The following is a 26,372-nucleotide window of genomic DNA, read 5'->3' on the forward strand; positions in this document are numbered from 1 at the left end:
TTGTGTTTCTTGCCTAGAGAAGTTCCTTTAGCAGTTGTTGTAGAGCTGGTTTGGTGGTGCTGAACTCTCTCAGCTTTTGCTTGTCTGTAAAGGTTTTAATTTCTCCATCAAATCTGAATGAGATCCTTGCTGGGTAGAGTAGTCTTGGCTGCAGGTTTTTCTCCTTCAACACTTTCAATATGTCCTGCCACTCCCTTCTGGCTTGCAGAGTTTCTGCTGAAAGATCAGCTGTTAACCTTATGGGGATTCCCTTGTGTGTTATTTGTTGTTTTTCCCTTGCTGCTTTTAATATGTTTTCTTTGTATTTAATTTTTGACAATTTGATTAATATGTGTCTTGGCATATTTCTCCTTGGATTTATCCTGTATGGGACTCTCTGTGCTTCCTGGACTTGATTAATGATTTCTTTTCCCATATTAGGGAAGTTTTCAACTATAATCTCTTCAAATATTTTCTCAGTCCCTTTCTTTTTCTCTTCTTCTTCTGGAACCCCTATAATTCGAATGTTGGTGCGTTTAATGTTGTCCCAGAGGTCTCTGAGACTGTCCTCAGTTCTTTTCATTCTTTTTTCTTTATTCTGCTCTGCAGTAGTTATTTCCACTATTTTATCTTCCAGGTCACTTGTCCGTTCTTCTGCCTCAGTTATTCTGCTATTGATCCCATCTAGAGTACTTTTAATTTCATTTATTGTGTTGTTCATCGTTGCTTGCTTCATCTTTAATTCTTCTAGGTCCTTGTTAACTGATTCTTGCAATTTGTCCATTCTATTGTCCATTCTATCTCCAAGATTTTGGATCAACCTTACTATCATTATTCTGAATTCTTTTTCAGGTAGACTGCCTATTTCCTCTTCATTTGTTAGGTCTGGTGGGTTTTTATCTTGCTCCTTCATCTGCTGTGTGTTTTTCTGTCTTTTCATTTTGCTTATCTTATTGTGTTTGGGGTCTCCTTTTTTGCAGGCTGAAGGGTTGTAGTTCCTGTTGTTTTTTGTGTCTGTCCCCAGTGGCTAAGGCTGGTTCAGTGGGTTGTGTAGGCTTCCTGGTGGAGGGTACTAGTGCCTGTGTTCTGGTGTATGAGGCTGGATCTTGTCTTTCTGGTGGGCAGGTCCACGTCTGGTGGTGTGTTTTGGGGTGTCTGTAGACTTACTATGATTTTGGGCAGCCTCTCTGCTAATGGGTGGGGTTGTGTTCCTGTCTTGCTAGTTGTTTGGCATAGGATGTCCAGCACTGTAGCTTGCTGGTCGTTGAGTGAAGCTGGTTGCTGGCGTTGAGATGGAGATCTCTCGGAGATTTTTGCTGTTTGATATTATGTGCAGCTGGGAGGCCTCTTGTGGACCAGTGTCCTGAAGTTGGCTCTCCCACCTCAGAGGCACAGCACTGAGTCCTGGCTGCAGCACCAAGAGCCTTTCATCCACAGGGCTCCTTAATTTGGGATGATTCGTTGTCTATTCAGGTATTCCACAGATGCAGGGTATATCAAGTTGATTGTGGAGCTTTAATCCGCTGCTTCTGAGGCTGCTGGGAGAGATTTCCCTTTCTCTTCTTTGTTCTGACAGTTCCCAGGGGCTCAGCTTTGGATTTGGTCCCGCCTGTGCATGTAGGTCGCCGGAGGGCGTCTGTTCTTTGCTCAGACAGGACGAGGTTAAAGGAGCCGCTGATTCGGAGGCTCTGGCTCACCCAGGCCTGGGGGTAGGGAGGGTCACGGAGTGCGGGGCGGGCCTGCAGCGGCAGAGGCCGGCGTGACGCTGCAGCCTGAGGCGCGCCGTGCACTCTCCCGGGGAGCCGTCCCTGGATCCCGGGACCCTGGCAGTGGCGGGCTGTACAGGCTCCCCAGAAGGGCGTGTGGCTAGTGACCTGTGTTCGCACACAGGCCTCCTGGCGGCGGCAGCAGCGGCCTTAGCGTCCCATGTCAGTCTCTGGGCTCCGCACTCTTAGCCGCGGTTCGCGCCCGTCCCTGGAGCTCTCTCAAGCAGCGTTCTTAATCCCCTCTCCTCGTGCACCAGGAAACAAAGAGGGACGTAAAAGTCTCTTGCCTCTTCGGCAGGTCCAGACCCCTCCCCGGACTCTCTCCCGGCCAGCCGCGGCGCACCAACGCCCTGCAGGCTGTGTTCACGCCGCCAACCTCAGTCCTCTCCCTGCGCTCCGACAAAAGCCGGAGCCTCAGCTCCCAGTCCCGCCCGCCCCGGCGGGCGAGCAGACAAGCCTCTCGGCTGGTGAGTGCCGGTCGGCCCGATCCTCTGCGCTGGAATCTGTCCGCTTTGCCCTCCGCACCCCTGTTGCTGTGCTCTCCTCCGCGGCTCCCAAGCTCCCCCACTCCGCCTCCCGAAGTCTCCACCCGCGAAGGGGCTTCCTAGTGTGTGGACACTTTTCCTCCTTCACAGCTCTCTCCCGCTGGTGCAGGACCCGTCCCTATCCTTTTGCCTCTGTTTAGTTTTTTCTTTTGCCCTAACCAGGTACGTGGGGGGTTCCTTGCCTTTTGGGAGGTCTGAGGTCTTCTGCCAGCGTTCAGTAGGTGTTCTGTAGGAGTTGTTCCACGCGTAGATGTATTTCTGGTGTATCTGTGGAGAGGAAGGTGATCTCCGCGTCTTACTCTTCTGCCATCTTCCCGGAAGTCCCCTCTAACATACTATTTTAAATACTCACTTTCAGTCTTTTTCCATATACAGAATGTATTTTATTACAGTTGCAGACTCTACATAGTTTTGTCACCTCCTTGATTTATTTAACATTCGTTTTCGAAGAGTGGTAACGTTTTATATTATAGAATTAATGTATAATGTTCCCTCAAGTGGATTTATCATAATTTATTTAATCATTGCCTTGTCTGATATTCAGGTGGTTTCTGATGTTTTTCCCAAAGACAGTACTGCAATGAACATGTTTGTGCACACGATTTTTTTTCTTTCCTTTGGGTTATTATCTTAGGGTAAGTTTCCCAGCAAGAAGTAATTAGGTCCTAGGTTAGGACCGTTTAATGACTGTCCATATGTAGTCCCAACTTGATTTGTCAAAGGCTGTATTGGTTCACATTGTATATAATCTTTTAGCACAAACTTTGTAGTCGTTGGATAGTATGATGTTTTGAATTGCTAGTAAGTAAAAGTGGCATGAAATTATTAAATCTCCATTTCTTTTTATTATTTAATATGACTTATTAGTAGCATGTGTGATAATTAAGGTTAATTCCTTATATTTAATTTGGAAAAATAATGGGCTTAATTAAAAATGTAAGGCATTAAAAAAGTACCTGGTGTTTGATGATATTATACTTGAATCTTTTCCTGACAGCTTGCCGATGTTCACCGTGCTCAGGAAATTTACCATTCCACTTACTTTACTCCTGGAAACCATCATACTCGGGTGATTTTTGTTTTTCTTCTTTTTCTCTGGTGTCCTCTCCCCACACCCCCACATTATTTTTACCTAGCAAATTCTCAACATCTAGTCATCTTTTCAAATAGCTGATTTGAAGTGCTAGTAGCAATAACTTAAGGGCAAATGGTTTGTTCACTTAAAAGCAGTCTCCTATTTCCATGATTCCCTAAGAATGTAATGAGTGTTTTTTAAAAACAATTATAATTTTACATTAGATAAATAAAATGTGTGTGTGGTCAAAAATTATTTTTAAAAAACCCCAACAACCCCAAAACAGATGTAAATCTGTTTCCCGAGCCAGATGGAATATACACTGATTTTGGAATGTAGAGGAAAAGTTGTCCACGTATATAGTATAGAATAGGAGTAGCAGAAAATCAGGGAAATTCATTCTGATGCAGTAATTATGGTGTAACATCAGAATAAATTAATTTTTATAATGTTGGTTTAAAAATTTCTCATAAAGATACTCAGGCTGACATCTAAAAAGGTGATTCTTGATTTTGCTGTGGAGACAATTTAATGATGAAATTTGGATGATGGCCCAATGTTTTAAGTTTTACTATTGAATTTTATCTTAATCTTTGGATGCTTGATAAAAGTACATACCAACTAGACCCACCAGCAGGAGCTCTCCTGCATTTTGTCCCAGCGTCTTTCTAGTGAGAACAGAGAAATACATTTGTAATTAGATTAAGACAAGTACTTAAGAAATAAAGTAAATTTGGTCTGATTTCCTAATCCATTTAAGGTACCTTTAGTACTCTTTTTACATAAAGCATTGTCCATTCGATTTTAGCTATAAAACTGTTAACAATGTCTATTTGCAGTTTATTTAAAAATATAATCTATATTTTTTCCTCTCCTCCTCCTTTCCTTATCTATCTATCTATCCATCTATCCATCTGTCTGCCTACCTATCTATCCATCCACTATTTATTTATTACAGGAAACAGTATTCCTTGAACATCATCGTCAGTGTCTTTGCCATCATTCTTGGTGCTTTCATAGCAGCTGGGTAAGACTTTGGACTATTTCTGCTCAATAACTCCTTTGTGTCTTTGACAATAGGCCTGGCCCCCTCCTCATTTTTCATTTTCCATCTGGCTGCAGTTGAATTGAGCAGCCAAGAGACAAATCTGTTGATGTTAGTGGAATCCCCATGTGTTCCTGTGAAAGTCAAACTGGGTTCCAAGTTGGCCAGAACATTTCTGAGAAATATATAGAGTGAGCATTACAAGGTATTAATACAGCTTTTCTTCATAAAAGGAGTAAACTGTATACTTTTATTACTGAATGTTTGTCTTCAATATAAAAATTTTACAAAGAATTTTGAAAAGTTCTTAGGCATTTGACTAAGAAGAATAACAGATTTATAAAGCCCTTGTAAGCTGATTTGTTTTATCATCCTGTGATGCCTTATTGGTCAATATTTCCAAGGATGGAATACGCTCATTAAATGTTTGGGACATGAGCCAATACCAGTGCATGACTACTATCTTATTCATTAACATACCTGACCAGGAATAAGGACTCCAAGTTTGCATTTGAAAGCAGGCGCTCGGACTCCTTTTATAGCATAGTGGTTAAAGCATGTGTGCAGTTACCTTCCTTGGTTTGAAACTTAACTTCTGTCAGCTATTAGCCTCTCTGTGCCTCAGTTTCCTCATTTATAAGGTATAAAGGATACAGTTGGCCCTGTGTGTCCAAGCCTTCTGCATCTGTGGATTCAACCAACCATGGATCGAAAATATATATTTTTTAAATACCAGAAGATTCCCCAAAGCAAAACTTGGATTTGCTGTGCACTGGCAACTACTTACATAGCATTTACATTGTATTAGGTGTTATAAGTAATCTAGAGATGATTCAAAGTATATGGGAGGATGTATGTAGGTTATATGCAGACGCTGCACACCATTTTATATAAGGGACTTGAGCATCCGTAGATTTGGGTACCTGCATGTAGAGGGCGTGGGGGTGTGGGGTACTGGAACTAGTCCCCCGTGGATATGGAGGGACGACTGTAATAGAAAAGAAAAACCTATGTGAATGAAAGGAAGAAAGAAAAAGTTGGAGGAATTTCAGTTAAACTAGTTTCATTAACTCATTTAGAAACAAGAGTTCTGGATCATTAATTGCAAATTAAATAAGGTGTGGGCTACAGAGCCAGGATGTCTGGAACCCTATTCTGGTCTCCTCACTTACTGGCTCTATAACCAAGGACAAGCTATTTAACCTCTCTGTGCCCCAGTTATTTTGACCGTGAAGTGCAGATTAGAATATCATCCACCTAATAGCATCACTATGAGAATTAAATGAGATAATAGTAAACCAGGATTTACACTAGTTCGTGGTCAAGTTCAACAAAAACATGCTGAAGCATTTACTATATGCCAGGCATCATTCTATGTGCTGAGGAGTCGAGCAGTTAACAAGACCGAGAACAATCCTTGCCTTCATGGAGCTTTCATTCAGGTTGGTGGAAACAGATAATAAGCAAAAGAAATTGATTAAAGATATAGCATGCCAGCTGGTGACAGATATTAGCAATAATAATGGTGTTTATTATTGTTATAAATGTGTTTAGTCCCTTGCCTAGACCAGGGTTTATTATTTGCCTTTTTTATCTGTAACTTCCTCTTCTCCAATTCTAGCTGTGGCTGAGCTCATCCCCCTTAAAGCTGGCCTGTTTGGTTTCAGTGCTGTGTTTCATGCCTGATATGGTGCTGGTACAGACATTAAGCAGCTACACTTAGAGCCTGTTTTGATCATGAAGACTTTTGTTCAAACAAAACGTATGCGTGAAGTAGCTAAAAAAGGGAGGTACTCTGTTAAAAGTGCCTTCCTCCCACAGGGCTGAGGTCTCCCCAGGGACACCTCTCTCTTCTAGGTTTCTTGGAGCTCAGTTTGAAAACCACTAACTTAGAACCAGTTGAAGACTTGTGCAAAAATTGGTTTATAAAAATGTAAGTCTTTGATGAGGCGTGGCACGTCAGACCCTGTGTGTATGAAAGCACATCTCCAGAAGCAGTTAGTAGGAATTCAGCTCATAGGTGATACTCTAGTGAGCTGAAAGGGTAAGTAGTGTTTCCCAAAACATCTGACTTTTACCGAAGAGCCAGCTTGGAATAGTAATTCTCGGCTTTCCCCTTCCTCAGCACCCACAGAATGGAAAATATCCCTGTGGGTAACAAGCACAGTTCTTAGCTGCAGCCCAGCTGTCACCGCACCCTTCTCTGCTCTCACTCAAATTAACTCATCAAAGGCAGGTAACAGATGAGCCAGTTTAGGCAGCTGTAACAAATAGCCCCTACATCGTGGTTGTTTAACGTACCAGGTATATTCTGCTCACACTCCAGATGCATACTAACATCAGTGAATGCTGTGGGAGTGCTCTGCCCATTGTGGCTACTTAGGGACCCAGGGGGATGGAACCTCTGCCTTAAAGGGGGTTTCCTTGCTCATCCAGTAGGGAAGAAGGCATGTGAGGAATTGTCTGCTGGCTCTCCAAGCTTTCCCCCGGAAGTGACGTGTTACTTCTTCTTACATTGTATTTGCCAAAGCAAGTCACATGGCCAGCAAAAGTTGAAATATAACGTCTGCAAACAGCCCTAAATGACAATCGCACGGGTTGACCATGAATCTGCTCCCATTTATAACACAAGTAAATTCTTATCAAACGTCTGTGCTTTCACTACTGGCCTAAACAAATGATGTTGGGAATTCCTGGCCCCCTCAAGTAGGAGACCTGAAAACTCCAAGAATTCCCCTTAGGCTCCCTGAGGAAGTGAGTAACACTTCCTTTCCATTCCTCTGGATGGAAAGGTACCTCACTTTTTTGCTCATTCATCTCTTTGCCATCTTAGGGAATGGCAGACACTTCTTAACACTGAGCTGAATGTGGGTAGGAAAGATCTGGAAAACCCTTATTTTCAGAGATTCTATTGTGATTGAGCCAGAGAATTATGATTTATGATGATCTAAAATTAATTTATATTCTCACAAATATATTTGTAGGTAAATAATGCCAGTGGAAGCCTCAAGCAAAATCTGGTTTAATTTGCATTCAGATTTTGATGCAATTTTTACCTATTTCCTTCTCTTTGGTTAGAAATAATCTTATTTTGATACTGAAGGGGATAAGGATATGCCACTCCAATATATGCCACTTTGGCATAAACATTATTTTGAGTTGAAGGCAATTGAGAATCAATAGATGTGGGAAGAGTTCTCTGCCCTCCCTTTTCTGCCTAAAAGTAGACCATAAATTTGCCTTTGTGAAGGTGTCCCTTGGTCCTGTACTTGAAATAGGAAAGCAATTCTTATCACCAGAGACAGAGAGTAAGCATCTAGATGAATCTGCATAAACAAACCTTATTAAAATAACCCTTATCTTCCATTAGTTTGCCCTATGTATTTCCTAGTCCCGTTCCCACAATTTATTTGTTCCTTAACACCCAAACCCTCTTTTTTGTTAAAATGGTATCTAAGCCCCAGAGTCTGACCACTTCTTTGAGTTTCATTTCTTTTCTGTGAACTCCTGTGCATGTAAAATATTTAAAACAATTTGTATTTTTTCCCCCCTTATTCTGTCTGTTGTCAGTTAAATTCACAGGCCCCCAGACACTGACCCAAAGAGGGTAAAGGAAACCTTCTTGACAATATATACTTATGAATTTGGACATAGGTGTGGTACTGTTTGCAAGGTCAAGTGCAGGTGAATGCATCACATCTGGGCTTAGCTGTTGTTCACTCTCTCCTCCCTTTGCCATATTCCCCCCAAACATTTTTATACTAGTGTTATTTATTTAAAATGGAAATTGAAGAGAAGATGCTTCAAAGAATGGGAAGAAAGGGGCCTTAGAGGAGTTGCAGAGAAGGAATGGATCCCTGCCTTGCCTTTTTGATGGACAGGCTAGTGGGGGTGCTAGTGGATGACGTGAGTGGGGACCAGATGGAGGTGTCAGTTCCTCATTTGACCCCTTTACCATGTCACTGCTCAGCTGTCCCCAGAGGGCTGTACTCTGGGGAAGGCCCTATTTACTACAATAAGCCACAGGTGGGTTGAACAAATCATTCCTCTTTACCAGTTAGCAAAAGAATGGCTTTGCAGTCAAAGGAAGATGGTTAATGTCCCTCTGGTTTTAAGCGGTTGTGATTAAGTTTAAGCCTCCTGAAGGCCTGGTTTTGTTTTTGTCTGGGGACAGGGCAGAAGAATTAACCATTCATCACCATACAGGGGGAAAATATGCCAGAGAAAAGGTAGTTACTAGCATCACAAATGGATTTGATTAGGAAAGATGAAACAGAGAGTGTCTGAGGCCAAGTTGTGAGTTTCTGAATAATCATACTCCTCTGTGTTCTCCCTCCCAGTTCTGACCTTGCTTTTAACTTGGAAGGCTATATTTTTGTATTCCTGAATGATATCTTCACAGCAGCGAATGGTGTTTATACCAAACAGAAAATGGACCCAAAGGTACCAGATCTTCACTCCTTTAGCTTTTAGGCTTTGTCATCTGGCCACTGAAATTACATGAAAAAATGAACTTGTAAAGATGACATGTAATTTAATTTACATGTTATGATCTACAGATTACTAATTTCTTTTTAATTATCTTGTCTGCATAGGTTCTTGTTACTCCTTGTCTTGCAAAGTTTGGGTGAAAATTAGGTAGGAAGGGAAAAATGGGCACTATTTTAGATGCAAAGTCAGAATACTATATAGAAAGGGGATTATTTTGAAAGGCAAATTAAAATTAGAAGAAGTTTTTTTACCATCATCATCAGTGACCAATGTGAAGTCAGGAGTATTCTGAAAGCAGCTGTAGTTTGAGAGTCTGGAGATGTGGGTTACAGATTCAAGTTTTGCTGCTGACTGGTTATTGTGACCTGGAACCTTCACTTCTCCAAACCTCAGTTTCCTCATCTGTGGAATGAGATGATTGGAATGGATAATTTATAAGGTCCTGTCACGAGGGGCGGGTGGGCGTATGAGCTTCCCTTCCTTGTGGCTGCCCTCAGGTCAGAGCTCCCAGCCCTCACCACGCCCGCCCCCCTCCCCAGGCTGTGCAGGAAGCTCTGGAGGATGGGCCAGGCACATGTTTCTTTGTTCCAAGTTCTTTGTGTTGAGTGAGGGTGTTCCCTCTGATGGACAGGCTTACTCCTATGAGCTGTTTTTTATCTGCGCTGTATTTTTCTGCACTACCATTTGGTTTTTAATGGTGGCAGTTTTACAAAACTGGTTTTGCTGTCTTTTGAGAATCACAGTGTGTCACCCTGTATGGAAAGTGGCGGATATAGCCTCTAATGAAAATTAAATTTATGCAAGCTTGGAAAACAAGATACCTGGTGTTTTAACCCTGCTGTTCCTTAATGGAAAGAGCAGATGTTTTGAAGGAGTTCTGTTTATATTAATATTGTTAATGCTGTTTACTTTGTTCCACATTTCCCATTTTGAATAGCATGCTTTTAAAAAAAGAACAATTAGAATGTCAGAGATGGATGGAACCTCAGAGTCCATCCATCTCCATCCACTTTATCTGTCATTTTTTGGATAAAGCAAATTTTTTTTTGGAAATCACAGTACACTTGAAATGAAGCATTTTACATCAGAAATTTGCTGAAAATATTCCAATACAGAGCTGGTCAGAATGCATGTTCTAACTCTGCATAAGTACATGGTTGTATAATTAGCTTCAGGGGAAAATAAAATAAATGGCTCCAGGAAGTCTGATGCTTCATATTTCTAAAATTGAGTGGAGTTTTCTTGGTTTTTGCAGGAGTTAGGGAAATATGGAGTGCTTTTCTACAATGCCTGCTTCATGATTATCCCAACTCTTATCATTAGTGTCTCTACCGGAGACCTTCGACAGGTGAGCTGATGACAGTCATTCATTCTTACTTAGCAGTGTTTAAAATTTTAATATTTAACCTGTGGTACTTACTGAAATAAAAAGTGTATAAAGGTAACTAGGATTTCCGAAAGCAAGATGTTTGGTACGCCCAGTAATACCTTTGACACTTTCCTTTTCTCGGCATTTATCTTTAGAACTGTGGGGAGTAGCAGGAAGTAGTCAAAAAAACTCTGGTCTTGAAGCTTTTTGCAAAACAACAACAAAAATCTGAGTTTGAGTCTCCCTTTCCCCTTTGTTGGCATGGGGATCCTGAGAAAGCTAGTTAACTTTGAAGGGGATTTTGATAGTTTTAAAAAATGGATTTACTTATTTATTACCCTTGTTATGGACATTTGGAAAAATACACACAAAATAGAATAATTGAATGAACTCTCATGTACCTATCACACAACTTCAACACTTTTTGGCATTTCACCCTTCTTATTTCATCTATCCTCATCTGCTCTCACTTTCCCCCCGCCCCCGGAATATTTTAAAGTAAATCCCAGACATCATGGCATTTGCCTCTAAATATTCCAGGATCTACATTTGAATTTTGAGAAGGTTTTGTTCTTTTGGTATTTGCCCTGTTCACCTTATCTGCTGTACACCTGTCAGAGACAAATAAAATGATAAGTTAGTAGAAGGATGGGAGGCCCAGTTGGGAGGTGGGTATCTCTTAGGAAGAGTGAATGTTCACCCCATAACATCCGCATGGCTACCTTGAAATGTGCGGGCTCAGAAAGTTACCAGACAAACCACTTTAAGTTCATGTGAGAAACGAGGTGTGCTGGGCAAAATCCTGGTCTAGTGTGGCCTCTGGCCTTTCCCACAGACGTCCTCCTCCACACCATGGGCTGGGCATTAACCTTCATTAACCCTGTTGTTGTTGCTGGGCCGGGGGTGGGGTTCACAGTCCCCCACCGTCGCCCCCACCCCAGCGGCAGACGTTGACAGCATTTCTGTATTTAACAGTCAGCATGGTTGTGTGGTGCACACGGGTTGAGCGTCAATCCCATTTGTCACCTTTTAGGGTTTGAATGACTTTAGAAGCTTTCAGATTCCGGGGACTCCTGGGGTGAATGTCAGGGCTTGTTGTTCTTTCTCAGAACTATACTTTCTCCCTTGTACAGTTCCTTTCTCAGAACAAGAGAAAGGTTGACGGCTTAGCAGCAATGTCCCCAGGGGTAAACATCCATTTCCATATGTTTATATTGAAAACTACCAAGAAACCCCAGTTTTGATTAAAGGGGTCTCAGTGTGTGAACCTGGGCCTCACTGTTAGTTCAGAATATTGGAAGTCAAAGCAAGCACCCCGTATACCTCTAGCAATGATGAACAGGGCAGAATATCTAAAAGCACATTATTTATTTTTCAGCTACCATCAATTAAACCAATTTAGTGTCAGCAGCATTACATAAACAAGGTGAAATTATGAGCCCTCAACGTCCTACCGGCTTGTCTCTTTTCATTATCATAAAAATGAGTTTTTCTTTTGAGTCTCTGGAGTTTATCTGTTCTGAGATTCTGGTACTTTATAGCCTTTCAGATATATATTTATTTCTAGAAATAGAAATCTAGAAACTTCTAGGAACTCTTAGAACACCTGATTGAAACTAAAAGCACATTTCCCTATGGGAACAATGTTATAAATGGCGTAGTGACCAGAAACTGAATTTTAGGTACCTTTTGAAAATAGACTACATGTATTATGTTAACAATTTATAACAGCATTTCAATAGGAATATGTATTTCCACATTTAAATCGTTGACTTACAAACTTATAGCATGGTGCTTTCAGAAGTTGCCACCTGCTTGTAATGATTACCATGCAGAATTATTATACTTTCTCAAGTAATAGTAAAAATAGCTAATAATTATTGAGGAATTATTCTATCAGACATCGTTTGAAGTATTCTACATGAACTGTCTCGTTGCATTCCCACAGTAGCTTGAGGAGAAGGTACTATTATTATCCCCATTTTATAGACAAGGAATCTAGGGCACAGTGTTCAAAAAACTTTCCAAAGACAGTAAGTGATAGATCCAGGAGGCTGTCTGGCTCTAGAAACACGTCATCTGCTGTAATCTCAATTTAAAAAAAAAATTTTATTTATTTATTTTTGGCTGTGTTGGGTCTTTGTTGCTGCGCACAGGCTTTCTCTAGTTGCGGTGAGCGGGAGCTATTCTTCCTTGCAGTGTGCAGGCTTCTCATTGCGGTGGCTTCTCTTGTTGCGGAGCACTGGCTCTTGGCTCATGGGCTTCAGTAGCTGTGACACAAAGGCTTCAGTAGTTGTGGCTCACAGGCTCCAGAGCACAGGCTCAGTAGTTGTGGTGCACGGGCTTAGTTGCTCTGTGGCATGTGGGATCTTCCCGGACCAGGGCTCGAACCTGTGTCCCCTGCATTGTCAGGTAGATTCCCAACCACTGCACCACCAGGGAAGCCCCTCAATTTTTTAATTTGTATCAGTATATGAAAAGTGTTTGTTTCTTTCCTTCACATATGATAAAAACTATAACCTATCACTTATAGCTTAGAAAGTATAAGAGGCCTAACATTTACCTTAACTTATTCAATCCTGGTGTTCTAGGAGAATATTATGCTCCTATTCTGGCTTTTGATGCTGGAATATCTCAGTATTTACCCATCTGGCCTCTTCCATTTGATCAGTCTCTTAAGATTTCAAACAGAAGTTACTATAGTTACCTGAGAGCCCCAGCAATGATAACTATTCACTGAAATTCCAGATGGATCAGAGCTAAATATATGGATTTAATTTAAAAGTTTATAAGAAAAATTATAATCAGAAAAATATATTTATTTTCTGTAAGAGACTGTAAGAGAAGGCTTTCTATAAGATGACAAAGATACAAAAACCATAAAGTTAAAAATTTGGCTCTAATTTAAAATTATTATATGATAAGAGATGCCAAAAGAGATAACACTGTAATCAGTAATTTTTAAAACTCTGTAGGAAAAAATAGTAAGATTTTTCACTACTAATGTTGTTTTGCTCTGTGTTCATTGAATCACTATGAATTTCTTCCAGTTGGTCACTTTTAACCATGGCTGAATCCATTTTAGACTGTGAACCAAATACAGAAAAGTAGTGAACTTACATAATTAGGTGTGTTAGTCTGCAATATAAAATTGCATTTTATTTGCCAAGTTTGGTTTGATTGTATTGAAAGTTAATTGAGGAATTCGAGTGAAAGGTTAACTTCTCTTGTTAATGGAAGGAGTACTTTGATGAGTCATTATTCCCGGTTGACTGTAGGGGGTCAGAGATTGTGTTAAGACTCGTGTGTGTGACTCACTGTACTGGGGGTTCACTCTTGGACCTTGGACTTACACAGTCATCGACTTAACACAGTCAGCAGATCTGGTAATAGCACCTTGATTCTATCTGTGATTGACAAAGTCAGTAATGCCAGCTCCTCTTGTTAACAAATTAGGCCCCTGGAAAATAGTGGGTGAACTTTCTTTAGTTATTTGAATCATTGCAATAAGTTCAAGGTACATTTAGCATGTTGCAGTTGATGAATAGGGATAAATAATAGGACTTTTTTCTGATGAAAAAACACATTAATGAAAAATGAAAAAGATTCACACTCCAACATATTTTCATAGCAATAGTGAGTCTAAAGGAGGAAGTACTTAATATTGTTACTCATCTTTACTTTCTATGTTTTCAAATAAATGTCATGCCACATGACTTTTTAAAATGCCACCAGCAGAGCCTCATGATTATTAAAGAAACAAAATAAAACTAAAATCTATCAAAATTTAGGCTGGCAATGAATCCAAGTATTTTTATGAAAATTACTGCATAGCTCTCAGTGGTTTATGTGGTATCAAGAATATATAGTTTTTGTATACTGTTTTCATAAATACTCCCAGTTCTTTGAGTAAATAAGTGTTTTCCTACCTTTGGTTTGAAGTTTGGGGCATATGCTTTTCTCTTATTCACAATCTTATTTAATTTTTCAGACACAGAATGTTTTCCATAAGTTTCTGTTTGGTTTTGATCTTTGACTGTCTTGGTATAAACTGTCCTGGATGTTTTATGACCCTTTGATCAGCTTGGGGCTTGCCAGTAAGACAGATTTATATTTATTATATTTTTTTATTTCACAAGTAAGTGTTAAAAAGAAAGTTTTATTATGAAAACTTTCAAACCTGTTCAGAAGGAAAGAGAATAGTATAACAAATCCCATGTACCCATCAACCATGTTTGGCAGTTATCAACATTTAATGTGTATTTTTTCATAAGAGGTGGTCAAAGTGTTACTAATGAAACAGTGACAGTAAAGTGTAATCAGAGAAGAGAATTCCATTTTAATTGGTTTAAAAATTTGAACTATAAACTTAAGAAAGATTTAAATAGTTTTAAATCTACAAAGTTACTAAAACTTGGCTAACAAAGTATTGCTTAATAGAAAGTGAATAGAATTTATATTTAATCATGTTATTCAGCATGTACTTACATATAGTCTTGAGTCACCATAAAGTCATTTTTGGACGCAGGCAAGGGACAAATCATGAATAAAATACTCCTTTTTATTGTTACCTGAAAAGGGTTTTTATTTTCTCACCTAAGAGCAGAAGCTGTCTTAAACTTTGTCTACCAGCTCCTCTACCCCAATTACTTGATTGCTTTGTAAATAGCACACAATAGTTTATTTGTTCATGATACTTCCTAAGCATTTGCAAATTCTTTTTTTTTTTTTTTTTTTGGCTGCTCTTAATTCCCCAACCAGGGATGGAACTGGGCCCTGGCAGTGAAAGCTCTGTGTCCTAACCACTGGACCGCCAGGGAATTCCCATTTTTTTTCCCTCTTGTGCAAATTCTTGAAAACGGTTTATGAACTTTAAGTTTTCTTAGTCTTGCCAGCATTATTAAATTTATAATAAGCTTTCTTTTAATATTATTTATTAAAAACACAACGCTGATTTTATGACTACAAATTAGTAAAGATTTAATGATAGCCACAGCAATAATAGCTGTCATTTTGTTCTTGCCACCTGTAAGTTTCTAAACAATTTCATTAAATCCTCACACTGACCTTTTGAGGAAGTTTCTAAAAAAATAATCCCCGTTTGTAAAATGAGCCTGAGGTTCAGGGAGGAAAAATAATTAGCCCAATGTCACACAGCTAGTATTACCCAGGATTTTTGAAACTGTATTTTCTGTTTGGGAAACTGGAATTTGTACTAGAGTATACACACTGGTAAAACCAGTATTATTAATCTAACCATTAGTTTTCTTTCTTTTTGATAATAGGCTACTGAATTCAACCAATGGAAGAATGTTCTATTTATCATACAGTTTCTTCTTTCCTGTTTTTTGGGGTAAGAAGCCATAGATAAGAAGCAGCTTTGGTCTATGGTATCTCTTAACAAGTCAAATCAAAATATACATTCCGTCTGCTCTGTCAAAATCCCTTTTTGCTTCTCCAACTTCTACTGAAAAGTAGCACTGCAGCAGAGGAATGGATTGGGACCCATGCTAAATGTGACCTCCAAAATATGATGTTGCATATTGATTTCTGAAAGTTAGTTTGAAATAAAAGCAGCAGCCCTATCAAATTCAAATGTGTTTTTTGTCTTTGTCACAATGTCCCAAGGTTCCCAAGGTTCTCACCTCACATAAATATTTGGAAATAACCATTTTCTGTAGTGTTGTACCTGTTATATTCAGGGTGTTTTCTGAGGAGAGATGCCCAGGCCATTATATTGCCCAATAATTTTAGGCTTTGGTTCTTAAAATTTTCCTTAGGTATAGCTTCCTGTTGAGTGGCCGTGCAGTTTGTCTTTTTATATGTTCCCCAAACTTGTAAAGTCCTTTTCATGAATAGATAATACATACAACTAGTAAATAATACAAAAGCTGCAAAAGGATGCATAGGGAACATAAGCCACCTTCCCTTCTTCCCTGCCTTGTGACACTGCAGTTTTCCTCTCCAGAAGCAACTGCTGTTTGGAGTATCCTTCCTGGACTGGGCTCCATGTATACACAAGCACCTGTGTCTTATCCCATAAGAAAGGGTCTTTGAATGACTGTCTTGGAATTATTTGTCAAAAGATTTTTCCTGTGAAGAAAGATGAATTCCCCCTTATTTTTTTACATTACTAGTACTGTAATTTTCATTGTGTGTAAATGAACTAAGACAATTCATGAGTCTTTGATCAACACTCTTCAATTCTTAAACTTGATCTTAGTTGCAGTAACGTAATCACATCAGTAAAAATATTTTTATGTATATCCTCAAGTTCAGTAATTCTCTCTTTAGCTGTGTCTGATTTAATGTTTAACCTGTTTTTTGGAGGTTTTTTTTAAATTTATTTTTTATTGAGGTATAGCTGATGTACAGTATTATGTGTTTCAGGTATACCACATAGTGATTCACAGTTTTTAAAGGTTATATTCCATTTAGAGTTATTATAAAATATTGGTTATATGCCCTGTGTTGTACTGTATATCCTTGTACCTTACTTATTTTATACATAGTACTTTGTACCTCTTAATCCCCTACCCCTATCTTGCCCCTCCCTGCTGGAGTTTTTGATTTTAACAATTTTTACTTTATTTGTAAAAGTTCCACAGTTTGTTTTCAAACTTGTCTGTTCATTCTTAACATTCTTTTGTGGGTCCTCTTTGAGACTGTACCTTTTATTTCTTTAGATATTACACACATAGCTATTCTGTATTCTGCATCTGATGATTCCAATATCTGCAGTTCTTGAGAATCTGAATATGTCGTTGGTTGACTAAATATGTAGTTTGTGAGTATCATTATGGTTTGCTTTCTTGTGTATTTGGTGACCTGTGAGCATATTATTTAATCTTAATCAGTCCTGTGGACTGAAAATAGGAATTTGAGAAACTTTCCTGCAGGGACAAATTGTTTTTAGTCTAGTTGGTAGCCAGGTGTGCCCCTGACCTGGACCACTCTGGCCTTTTTGAGGGTCTGGCCTCAGTGGGCTAGTGTCCCTTCTCACTTGGGGTTTGGCCCAGGGCTCAGTTTACAGACAGTGCTGTTTTGCAATGGCCTCTGCCCTGAAGCACCCTGATCCTGTACCTATTGTCCGCTGCTCTGATGCCTGCCTGGCTCAAATGCCCTTATCACTCTGTACCCAGTTTCTCTCTTTTCCAAAGGGGGGATATTAGGCAATCTCTTGTGCCTCTTTCAAAACCAATAGTCTCTCAAATAATGTGTTCTTTCAGGCATTGGTTGTTTGGCAGTGGGTGAGTACTAAGTGCTGTCAGTACTTAGGCAGCCATTGTTGGATGCCTAAGTGTAGTAATATATTTGTAGTTTTCCCAGTTGTTGACTGAGAACATGTAACTTTGAAAAAAATCTACTAAGCTGTGTTTGTGAGTTACCCTTGGTGAAATCATCCTTTTCCCCCCATTACAATTAAAAAAAAGTCAACCCATATCACACAAACTCAGACCAGCATGTTTCCTTGCCTAAGCCCATGTTCACCTGTGAACAGCAGAGCCAAGTTTTAGTTTTATCTCATGTCATTATAAACTTGATAATATTTTTGTTTTGTTTTGTCTGTTTTTTTCACTTGCACTTTACTATTTACCCATTCCATGAAGGAAATCAAGAAGTAAACCTTTTTTTTCATTATTATTTTTTAAAATTTTATTTTTGGCTGCATTGGGTCTTCTTTGCTATGTGCGGGCTTTCTCTAGTTGTGGTGAGTGGGAGCTACCCTTCATTGTGATGCGTGGGCTTCTCATTGTGGTAGCTTCTCTTGTTGCAGAGCACGGGCTCTAGGCACGTGGGTTTCAGTAGTTGCAGCATGCGGGCCCTAGAGCACGCGGGCCTCAGTAGTTGTGGCACGCAGTCTCAGTAGTTGTGGCGCATGGGCTTAGTTGCTCCGCGGCATGTGGGATCTTCCTGGACCAGGGCTCGAACCTGTGCCCCCTGTATTGGCAGGTGGATTCTTAACTACTGTGCCACCAGGGAAGTCCCAAGAAGTAAACCCTTTGACGTCAGCTGTCTGCAGTGAGTGGTGGGGTGGGCAGTGCTTGAGCTGGCACTTCTGGGGCTTCTTTGTCAGAATCTTGACCCTATTGATCTACAACTACATGCCTTTTTTTCCAATTAATAATGTGCTTCCTAGAAAACAAATACTCTCTTGATAAAAGTTGTTAGTATTTTATCAGTAGTCATTTTGCATGTAAAAATGTCATAAAGGCATAGTAATTAAAAATAAATCAGTAAATGATGAAAACATTAATATTTCAGATTCTACAACTTTAAGGGTAAAACCTAGGTAGGTCTCAGTTTTTTAAGTGGGTCTTCTGAGGACACTAAAATCATGGCCTCATTCTAACAGGTGCCTGTACTCTGGAATCAGATGGCCTAGATTTGAATCCTGGCTTTGCCACTTTTTAGCTCTGGGTCCTTGGACAAGTTATTTACCCTCTCTGAGCCTCAATTTCCTTATCTTTAAAATGGGAACAGTGATGTAATGTAGCTAATTTATAAGGTTATGTGGATTGAATGAGTAAAGAGCCCTTAGTGTGGACATATAGAAAATGTTCAGTAAGTGTTAACTATTGTTTTTGTTGTTAATATTTCTATTTCTGAGCCCAGCCTGTTCAGTTTGGCTGTCCTTTTTCACCCCAGACAGATTTGGTTCTGCCTATGGCCCATGACTTCAATAGTTTTTCTTCTGTTATGTCTGCTTCATCTTCAACCACCATGTTTTAATTCTGAAACTGCTCTAGAAGGAAACTTCCATTTTGGCATGGTGAATTTTTCAGAATCCTGCTTTCTTACAGTTTCTCACTCAGAGGACACGATGATTAGGTCACTTGCTTCTTTGCAGTAATAGAAACCATTGTAAGCTTCTGAGCATACCCTTGCTTTTCAGAACAACTGGAACTGGCTGTCCCTTCTCTTCGGTTCATGCTCAAGGAGCCTCAGGACTAACATGTGCGTGTTCCGACCCTTGACTCCAGAGAACTCTCTCTCAGCTTCTTTCTTATTTTCACTGCTTTCAAGTTTGCATTTCAAACTTGCTTTCTCTGACCACCAACCCTCTATCCGGAGTTGAAAATATAATTTAAAAACTATAACACTTTAGAACTGTATGTTAAGAAGCCAGTGGAATGGTGAAAAGAGCAGACTTTTCTTCTGAGTCATGGTGAATGATTCAGCTTTAAGAAATGCTATTTGTAATCAAGAGTTTGTAAATAAAGCATATGATGAAGTGAAATTGCATCAGGCAGGTAGACTGGATTGTGGAAGCCACGATAATTTAATGCAGGTAGAGGTAAAATAAGACTGAAATGTAAGTTGACAAACTAGATTTTAAAAAGCTAGTTCTGCTGTTCTTTTTAATCTTGCCGAGAAGTGACAGGTTCTGGTTCATTCACACCAGCATCTGGCACCAGCCCCTAAGCCCTGGAGGCAATTATCCTAATCTGTTTCTGCCCTAGTAGCAGCCTCTTTGATCTCACTGAAGCAGTAATATATTCCTTAATAGAAACACAAATGTATCAATTTTCCCTACTCACAGCATAAAAAATGTTCTATTCTTTGAACCTTCACTGATCCTGCCAAGATGTAGGGTCCAAGACAAAATAGGATTCTGCTGATTGCTTGGACACAGGAGTGACAGAACCTTCAAAGAGTGTAGATATTTCCATCATTTCCCAACAAACCACATTGTAGCGTAAAATCGATGCTCCAGGAAAATAGATCATATTTATCCCATGACTTTGGCTTCCCTGGCACACCACTGAGGTCTGGGGTAGGAGAGAGTCCTTACCAGAGATGGGCAAGATGAGATTACTTGAAATTCTTTGAAATCTGAAATAAGAGAGTAATGTGCTTGGGTACAATTGTGGTTGGTGGAAGGAGTGTAAAAGTCACATTTTATTATTTGAACATTTGTGTTGGACTTCTTTGTATGCGTGTACATGGAATGGTAACCAGCAACAAGTTGTAAACAAGGCCATTTGAGTTCTGCCTGTGACTCCCACGGGTGTGCCGTCCAACTTTGGGTTAATCAGTTATTTTTTGTGTTATTTTTCAGAAACAGGAAGAAACCTTTGAGCAAGGGTTCTGGTTCAGGGGTTTTCACATGGGTACCTCCATCCCTTGGGGCCCTATAAGCCAAAACACCAGCTGGTATCTGTTGTCTGAATAAATGTGTATCTTTTGTATGTGCCATTATTTTTCAAATGTACACAGATGATAAGTACGATTTTATAAGTACGTAATGGCAGAAATGTACTGAGAATTCAGCCGTGCTTTTAAATATCTTTACATTTTATTAATTCACAGATGCTAAAATCAAAACTGTCATGTGGAGGTTGACATTTTTGGTGTTAAAAGTGGTTTCCTTTGCATTGAGTTAATGGAGGGTCTTTTAATTCAGAACCTTGGTCTTAGCCAAAGGACAGTGTAGGTGCATATTTGCGTATAGAAATAAATCATGTTTCTTAGAAAAAGTTTTAATACACTCCTTTGATCCTCGTCATTTTATAGTTACCCTCTCTGGGGACACCCAGGTGGTATACTAAGAAGTGCAGCCTTTCTGTCTGCAGAAAGTGGCTGTTCCTGTGTCAGATGCCATCTGTCACTTAGGAGGACTGCCGCTAATTCAAACTCCCCCAGGAGGCTGGAGACAGGGACTCCTCCCCTCGCTCAGCCCAGCTGGTGGGTGAGTGTCCTAGTGGCCCACACTCATGCTAGATGGATATTGGCCAAGGTGGTTTCGCTAAAATGTGGAATGAAGAAAACATTGCATGATTGGAAACCCTGGAATAGGAAATTTTAAGCAAAAATAGGACATAAAGGATATTCATGACTGTCTAAGTTTAAGGCTGCGCTCCAGTTTAGGAAGCCTGCCGGAAGCTTTTCTGTGTCCTGGAAATTGGGTTGGGCCCCTCCTGGGAGTTGTGATCTCTGTTATTTTATTAGACTCTTAGCTCCTTCAGGGCAGATGCTGTGGGTTTATATACTCTTACTACCCAGGCCCAGCAGGGCAGGCACCAAGTAACACCAGGTTGAGTTTTTTAATCTTTTCATTTTACGCATAAGTTGGATTATTTATAGTTCCCTGGGACTCTGAATTAATGTTGAATTTATTAAAATTGTAAAAATTTAAAAAAACTTAGATTTTCTTAAGCCAATTTATAAATATTCTTGCTCTATTTATAAAGCTAGTAATTTTTATACTAACATAAGAATATTTACTTTCATTATTTGATTAATGGTTTGTTAACCCAAGTTTAACTGATTGAAATCTCCTAAGTAATTTACTGTAAATCAGTCTTGTTTACAACTTAGTGAATTAAAAAAAGTTAAACATTTAAAATGTGATTTACAAATGTAATTTACCTGATTTTTCCAGCAATTCCAAGCCTTAATAAGGCCCTAGAGAAGCTGATGGGCCAGGTTGCTTTACAAGCCTAGCAACTCTTTGAAATCTAATAAACCAAACTTGGCAATGTGGTAAATCAGCTTCTTTTAAACATTTGAATACTGTGTACAGACTTAGATTTTCTTACCCCATTCAAGTGAAAATTGCAAATTTAATATCAATTGCACATTTTAAATACAAGCCACAAAGACCAAGATGTTGGATTCTCTAACTTGCCAAATTGTTGTAATTACCTTAATAACAAAGACAGACATTATTTTGAAGATTACAGAATTTGTTTGTAATTGAGTTTATTCCTCAGCTTGATGTATGTCATCGCTAATATTTTTTCTCTATCATCCCGGGTGATGAACATACTCAGGACAAAAACGGTTACTGTTTGTGATCTAGATTCTGTTATTAACAATCAGAAGTTTGGGCCTGGACCTGCGACTGGGTGCTAAATTGCCCCAGGGGGAGTCTCCCTAATGCTTAGGGGCTGAGCCCTTTCTTAGAGTACAATGCCCAAGCTCATGCCTTCTAACTGGTGTTTAGCTTTAAAATCCAATACATCTTACGCTCTCTCAGTATCTTTCCAGTCTCATTCTCAACCAGTTTTTATTGTAACCTCTTTCAACATTTAATCACCTGATTCCAGTGGATGAAATTTTGCACCTCACCTAGGTTACAGCTAATTTTCATTACTACTTGAGTGAAATGAATATATTTCTTTATCTCTGATTGAATTCTACATTCCTGTGTATACGTATATTTTCTTATCTGGTGTTTGGTCATGATTCTGTAGTCATTTTGTTGACAAGTGCCAATATACTGGTCCGTGTTGAATGCCTGTCAGATTAACGTTAGTAATAAGGTACAGGAGTACCACTGGCATGTGGAATCCATTATTTAAATCTTCTTTGTCCAAAGCTAGCAATCATTCAGCTGGTTTTCCCTGCTAACACCAGTGGTTCTCAGAACTGGCTGCACATTAGAATCATCTATAGAGCTTTGATATGGCATATGGCTGGGTCCCCACCTCAAACCAGTTGGAGACCCTCTGCCGGGCATCATGGTGTTAAAAGTGCACCAGGTGATTCTGATGCACAGAGAGGGTTGAAACCCACTGTTGTAACATCTGTTAAACGAAAGATTTCAGATCATTTAAAAAATCTCATTGTCCTTATCCCCTTTTTGTGGAAACACTGATGGAAAATGCACAGACAAAATGAAAAGGACACCTAAGGTAGACAGTTTGGCTAATGCACGACTGGACCATTTTGCTGAAAATATCGAATTATTGAGATGTTTTAAGATGTAGGTAATTTTAAATCTTTATGGTGTGTTTTTCTTTTTTATTTGTTTAAAATGCCTGTGTGGGTCACTTACTGGCTCTTCTTAATCTGTTTATTACCCAGACCAGTAAGGCACACTCAAGTGTTTTCTCCGTTGCCCCAGGTTTCTGTTGATGTACTCCACACTTTTGTGCAGCTATTACAATTCGGCCCTGACGACGGCGGTGGTTGGAGCCATCAAGGTAAGTGGTTGAAGCCTTGAAATGCACAACCAAATTGGGGAGTTGACTGTTTGATTTTATTGTTGTTATTATCCGTGCTGTAGTAAGAAAGGAGGCTTGTGAAATTTTCAGCTGTGCCTGGGTAACCCCTCCTTACGTCTTCTAATCTCCTAATCCACAAAAAGAGGGAAGACTTGCTCATTTAAAAGGAAGAGACAAATTATGACTTAAATTGGGAATGGTGGGAAGGGATGGCCTGGGAAAACCAAGTGAAATAGCTGAAAAAAATACCAAATTTCTGTGCTAAGATACCTTGTGATCTACAGTTTGGTTTTCTGGGAGAACCTTGCTGACTAAGAAAGGGAATTCTTGTGAAGAACTGTTTTCGGCCTAGATCTATGCTCAATTATAAGGTGATTAACTCTGGGACTGGTGTGTATGCTGCGTGTGTGTACATGCATTTGAACACACGCTAATGAATAGGAGGGTGGAGGTGTTCTAAATTCTGTTCTGCAGTTGCTTTGTGTTTCTGTTCACGTGAACTCCTACCGTGAGTGAGTGCTTCAACAGGTGACTTCTCTGTTGGCTGCCCAAGGGCCTCTGAGAATACACTGGACAGAGTACTGCTTGTAATTTATCAGATGTCTTAGTTTGTTCAAGTTTAGGACTAATATGATTAAAATTCACTACCCAATGATGGTAAAGAGATGAAATCTGGAAAGCTGATTACAACCCAACTCTTACATCTTCTTCCTATGTATTAACTGGAAGAGGGTATGGATAATGCAGTTTCTGTGATTATGGTGCTGTAGTTTATTTCATTTTCTTTATAAAGCCATATGTAATGGTTTTTATCCACTTACTCAATATTCCATGAACCCCTGCTATATGCGAGTCTCTTTGAAAAGTAACTAAAATATTTAGTTTCAGGTTTCACTATATATATGAGTTTTCCCCCTAAAGCCTTTACTTTTAAAATCATTAATCCTCTCTTTTTCTGCAGAACGTATCCGTTGCCTACATTGGAATGTTAGTAGGTGGAGACTACATTTTCTCTGTATTAAACTTTGTAGGGTTAAATATTTGGTAAGTGGGGTTTTTAAATGAACTCATTTTAGTAAAATATGAATTTTTAAAAGCCTGATTAATCTGTTATAAGTGAAAGAGCAGGAGGTGTTTTGACTTTACAATTTCTAGGATAAAATTCACTTAAATCATTCAGTTCATCTCTTTTTATGACATACTCTTTCATGTGGACCATGGGGCCATGTAATGAAAATTCAAAGGGTTGAGATCTAATTTTCTGTTTCCCCCTCTCAGAAAAGCCCTTAAGTTGTGTGTCTTCCTTTTGTGAATGGGTCTCACTAAATCTGTGCTCCATTGAAGCACCACGTGCTAAGGATATTGGGAGGAGTGACTAAGATACTTTTGAAAGGCATTTTGGGGTCTCAGAGGTGGGACACTATTTTAGGATAATACTGTATAGTTTATTCAAGTAATAACCAAGGGCTTATCTTTTCTCCAAGTTTCTCTATCAGACTTGATCTGCTCTTTTTCTGCCCCCACAGATTTGTAAATAAGAGGGTTAATTCTCATCGATTAATACACAAATTTGAGGAAGTAAAACAGGGGGCTCAATAATTCCCTTCAAATTAAGCTGACTGCATTGTAAATCACCTATACTTCAATAAAATAAAGAAAAAGAAACAAACAGCCAAGTTATCAAAAAAATTAAGTTGACTGTATTTGTAAAGATGTCAGTAACTGTTGGTTGTATCATCTATGGAATTTATTTTCACTCTTTTTTATTCTCCTTTCAGCATGGCAGGGGGCTTGAGATACTCCTTTTTAACTTTAAACAGCCAGTTAAAACCTAAGCAACCTGTGGACGAAGAAAACATCCCTCAGGATTTGAAGGGCTAGAACCTGGGGCAGAATTGCAGACTGGCTTGCAGACTGGCGGGGATGAGGGAATATTCCCAGCTGTTTTGGTTGTGGCGCTCACCCCTGGTTAAGGCACAACAGGAATGTCTGCAAAATGCAAAGAGAATCTACATCATGTGCTGCCTGAGGAGCCATCGTCAGCCCTGAGAAATGTATCCGGGCAAAGCCTTACCAGCTGAAAGTGAATCTTCTCAAAATAAACCACTGGTGAAAGGGATTGTTTCCAAGGCACTTGCGTGGACCGCACATCTGTGTGCTGTTCCAGGTACTGCGAGTGCTTCAAAGGAGGCCGATGCTGTGAGGGTGCTTATCTGCACCTTGGCCTTAATTTCAAAGGTCCCAGCCAAAGCAGAGTGCCAGCGGCAACATTTTTTTGGTTTAAACAGACATGTCTTTATTTTAATAAAATCAGCCACTTAACTGCCAGTAGAGTTATTTGCTAGCTTTGATTTGATCTTATATGTTGGTATCTTTTCCCAATCATCAAAGTAAAATAAAAAATAATTTATATGCATACCTCATACTGTGATACTATTGTAGACAGGCAGAAAAACAGTAGGTCATTTATTCAGTCTGCCTTGAAGGGTAATATTCCTCTCAAGGCTTATGTTGGGAAAGATTACAAAATAACTCAATGGAAAAAACAATACTCAGTGTGCCCTGTCAGCATTTAAGTTGGTCGTATTTCTCTCCTCTTCTCCTTCCAGGTTTGTTCAGGGGCTTTGAAATTCAGATCATAGGGACTTTAACCAAGGTACATTTTTTTCCTGGGCTTGCCTGACCCCCCAGACCAGTGGTGTGTGGGAAGGAACCCCGGTTTGGATGAGAGTTATTATCATCTCCGTTAAGAAACGGACTGTCCCCGTTGGGGTCGTGGTGGAGGGTAGGGCCCCAGTCTGGAGGGGGCCAGTCAGGAGCTCTTCTTTCTAGTCTTGTCTTCACTGCTAACATACCAAGACCTTCACAGGTCACCTTGCCACTGTCGCCTCCATTTTTTAATCTTTAAAATGGAACTATGTCTCCAAATCCCTGCCAGCTCTGACTTTCTAAGTTTATAGAAGCTGAGCCAGATGGACAGGGCAGCAAATGAAGGAATGATTCTGTTGACATGTTTGAATTTACTTTAAAATTTAAAAAATTTTAATTGTAAAATACACCTAACATAAAATTTACCATCTTAACCGTTTCTAAGTGTACACTTCAGTAGTGTTAAGTATATGCACACTGTTGTGTAGCCAATCTCCAGA

General features: G+C 39.5%; 1 protein-coding gene across 3 annotated transcripts in view; it reads left to right on the top strand.

The window, feature by feature from the left end:
• The window catches only part of SLC35D2 (solute carrier family 35 member D2), a 61,023-nt gene extending 35,382 nt beyond the window's left edge, over nucleotides 1–25,641 (top strand). Inside the window, exons 5-12 of one of the 3 annotated variants that reach the window (XM_027094177.1) lie at nucleotides 3,288–3,359; nucleotides 4,324–4,392; nucleotides 8,751–8,853; nucleotides 10,157–10,249; nucleotides 15,556–15,623; nucleotides 23,084–23,202; nucleotides 24,185–24,267; nucleotides 25,002–25,641. In XM_027094177.1, the coding sequence (XP_026949978.1) occupies nucleotides 3,288–3,359; nucleotides 4,324–4,392; nucleotides 8,751–8,853; nucleotides 10,157–10,249; nucleotides 15,556–15,623; nucleotides 23,084–23,202; nucleotides 24,185–24,267; nucleotides 25,002–25,058 (664 nt within the window). In that variant the 3' untranslated portion in view covers nucleotides 25,059–25,641. The remainder of the gene's footprint in view (nucleotides 1–3,287; nucleotides 3,360–4,323; nucleotides 4,393–8,750; nucleotides 8,854–10,156; nucleotides 10,250–15,555; nucleotides 15,624–23,083; nucleotides 23,203–24,184; nucleotides 24,268–25,001) is intronic. The other 2 variants (XM_027094176.1, XM_027094178.1) reach the window with 2 other exon arrangements.
• The last annotated feature ends 731 nt before the right edge of the window (nucleotides 25,642–26,372 follow it).

Source organism: Aethalodelphis obliquidens, unplaced genomic scaffold, assembly GCF_003676395.1.
Source record: "Aethalodelphis obliquidens isolate GAN/ISIS:26980383/991018 unplaced genomic scaffold, ASM367639v1 scaffold88, whole genome shotgun sequence".
Taxonomy (NCBI): Eukaryota; Metazoa; Chordata; class Mammalia; order Artiodactyla; family Delphinidae; genus Aethalodelphis; species Aethalodelphis obliquidens.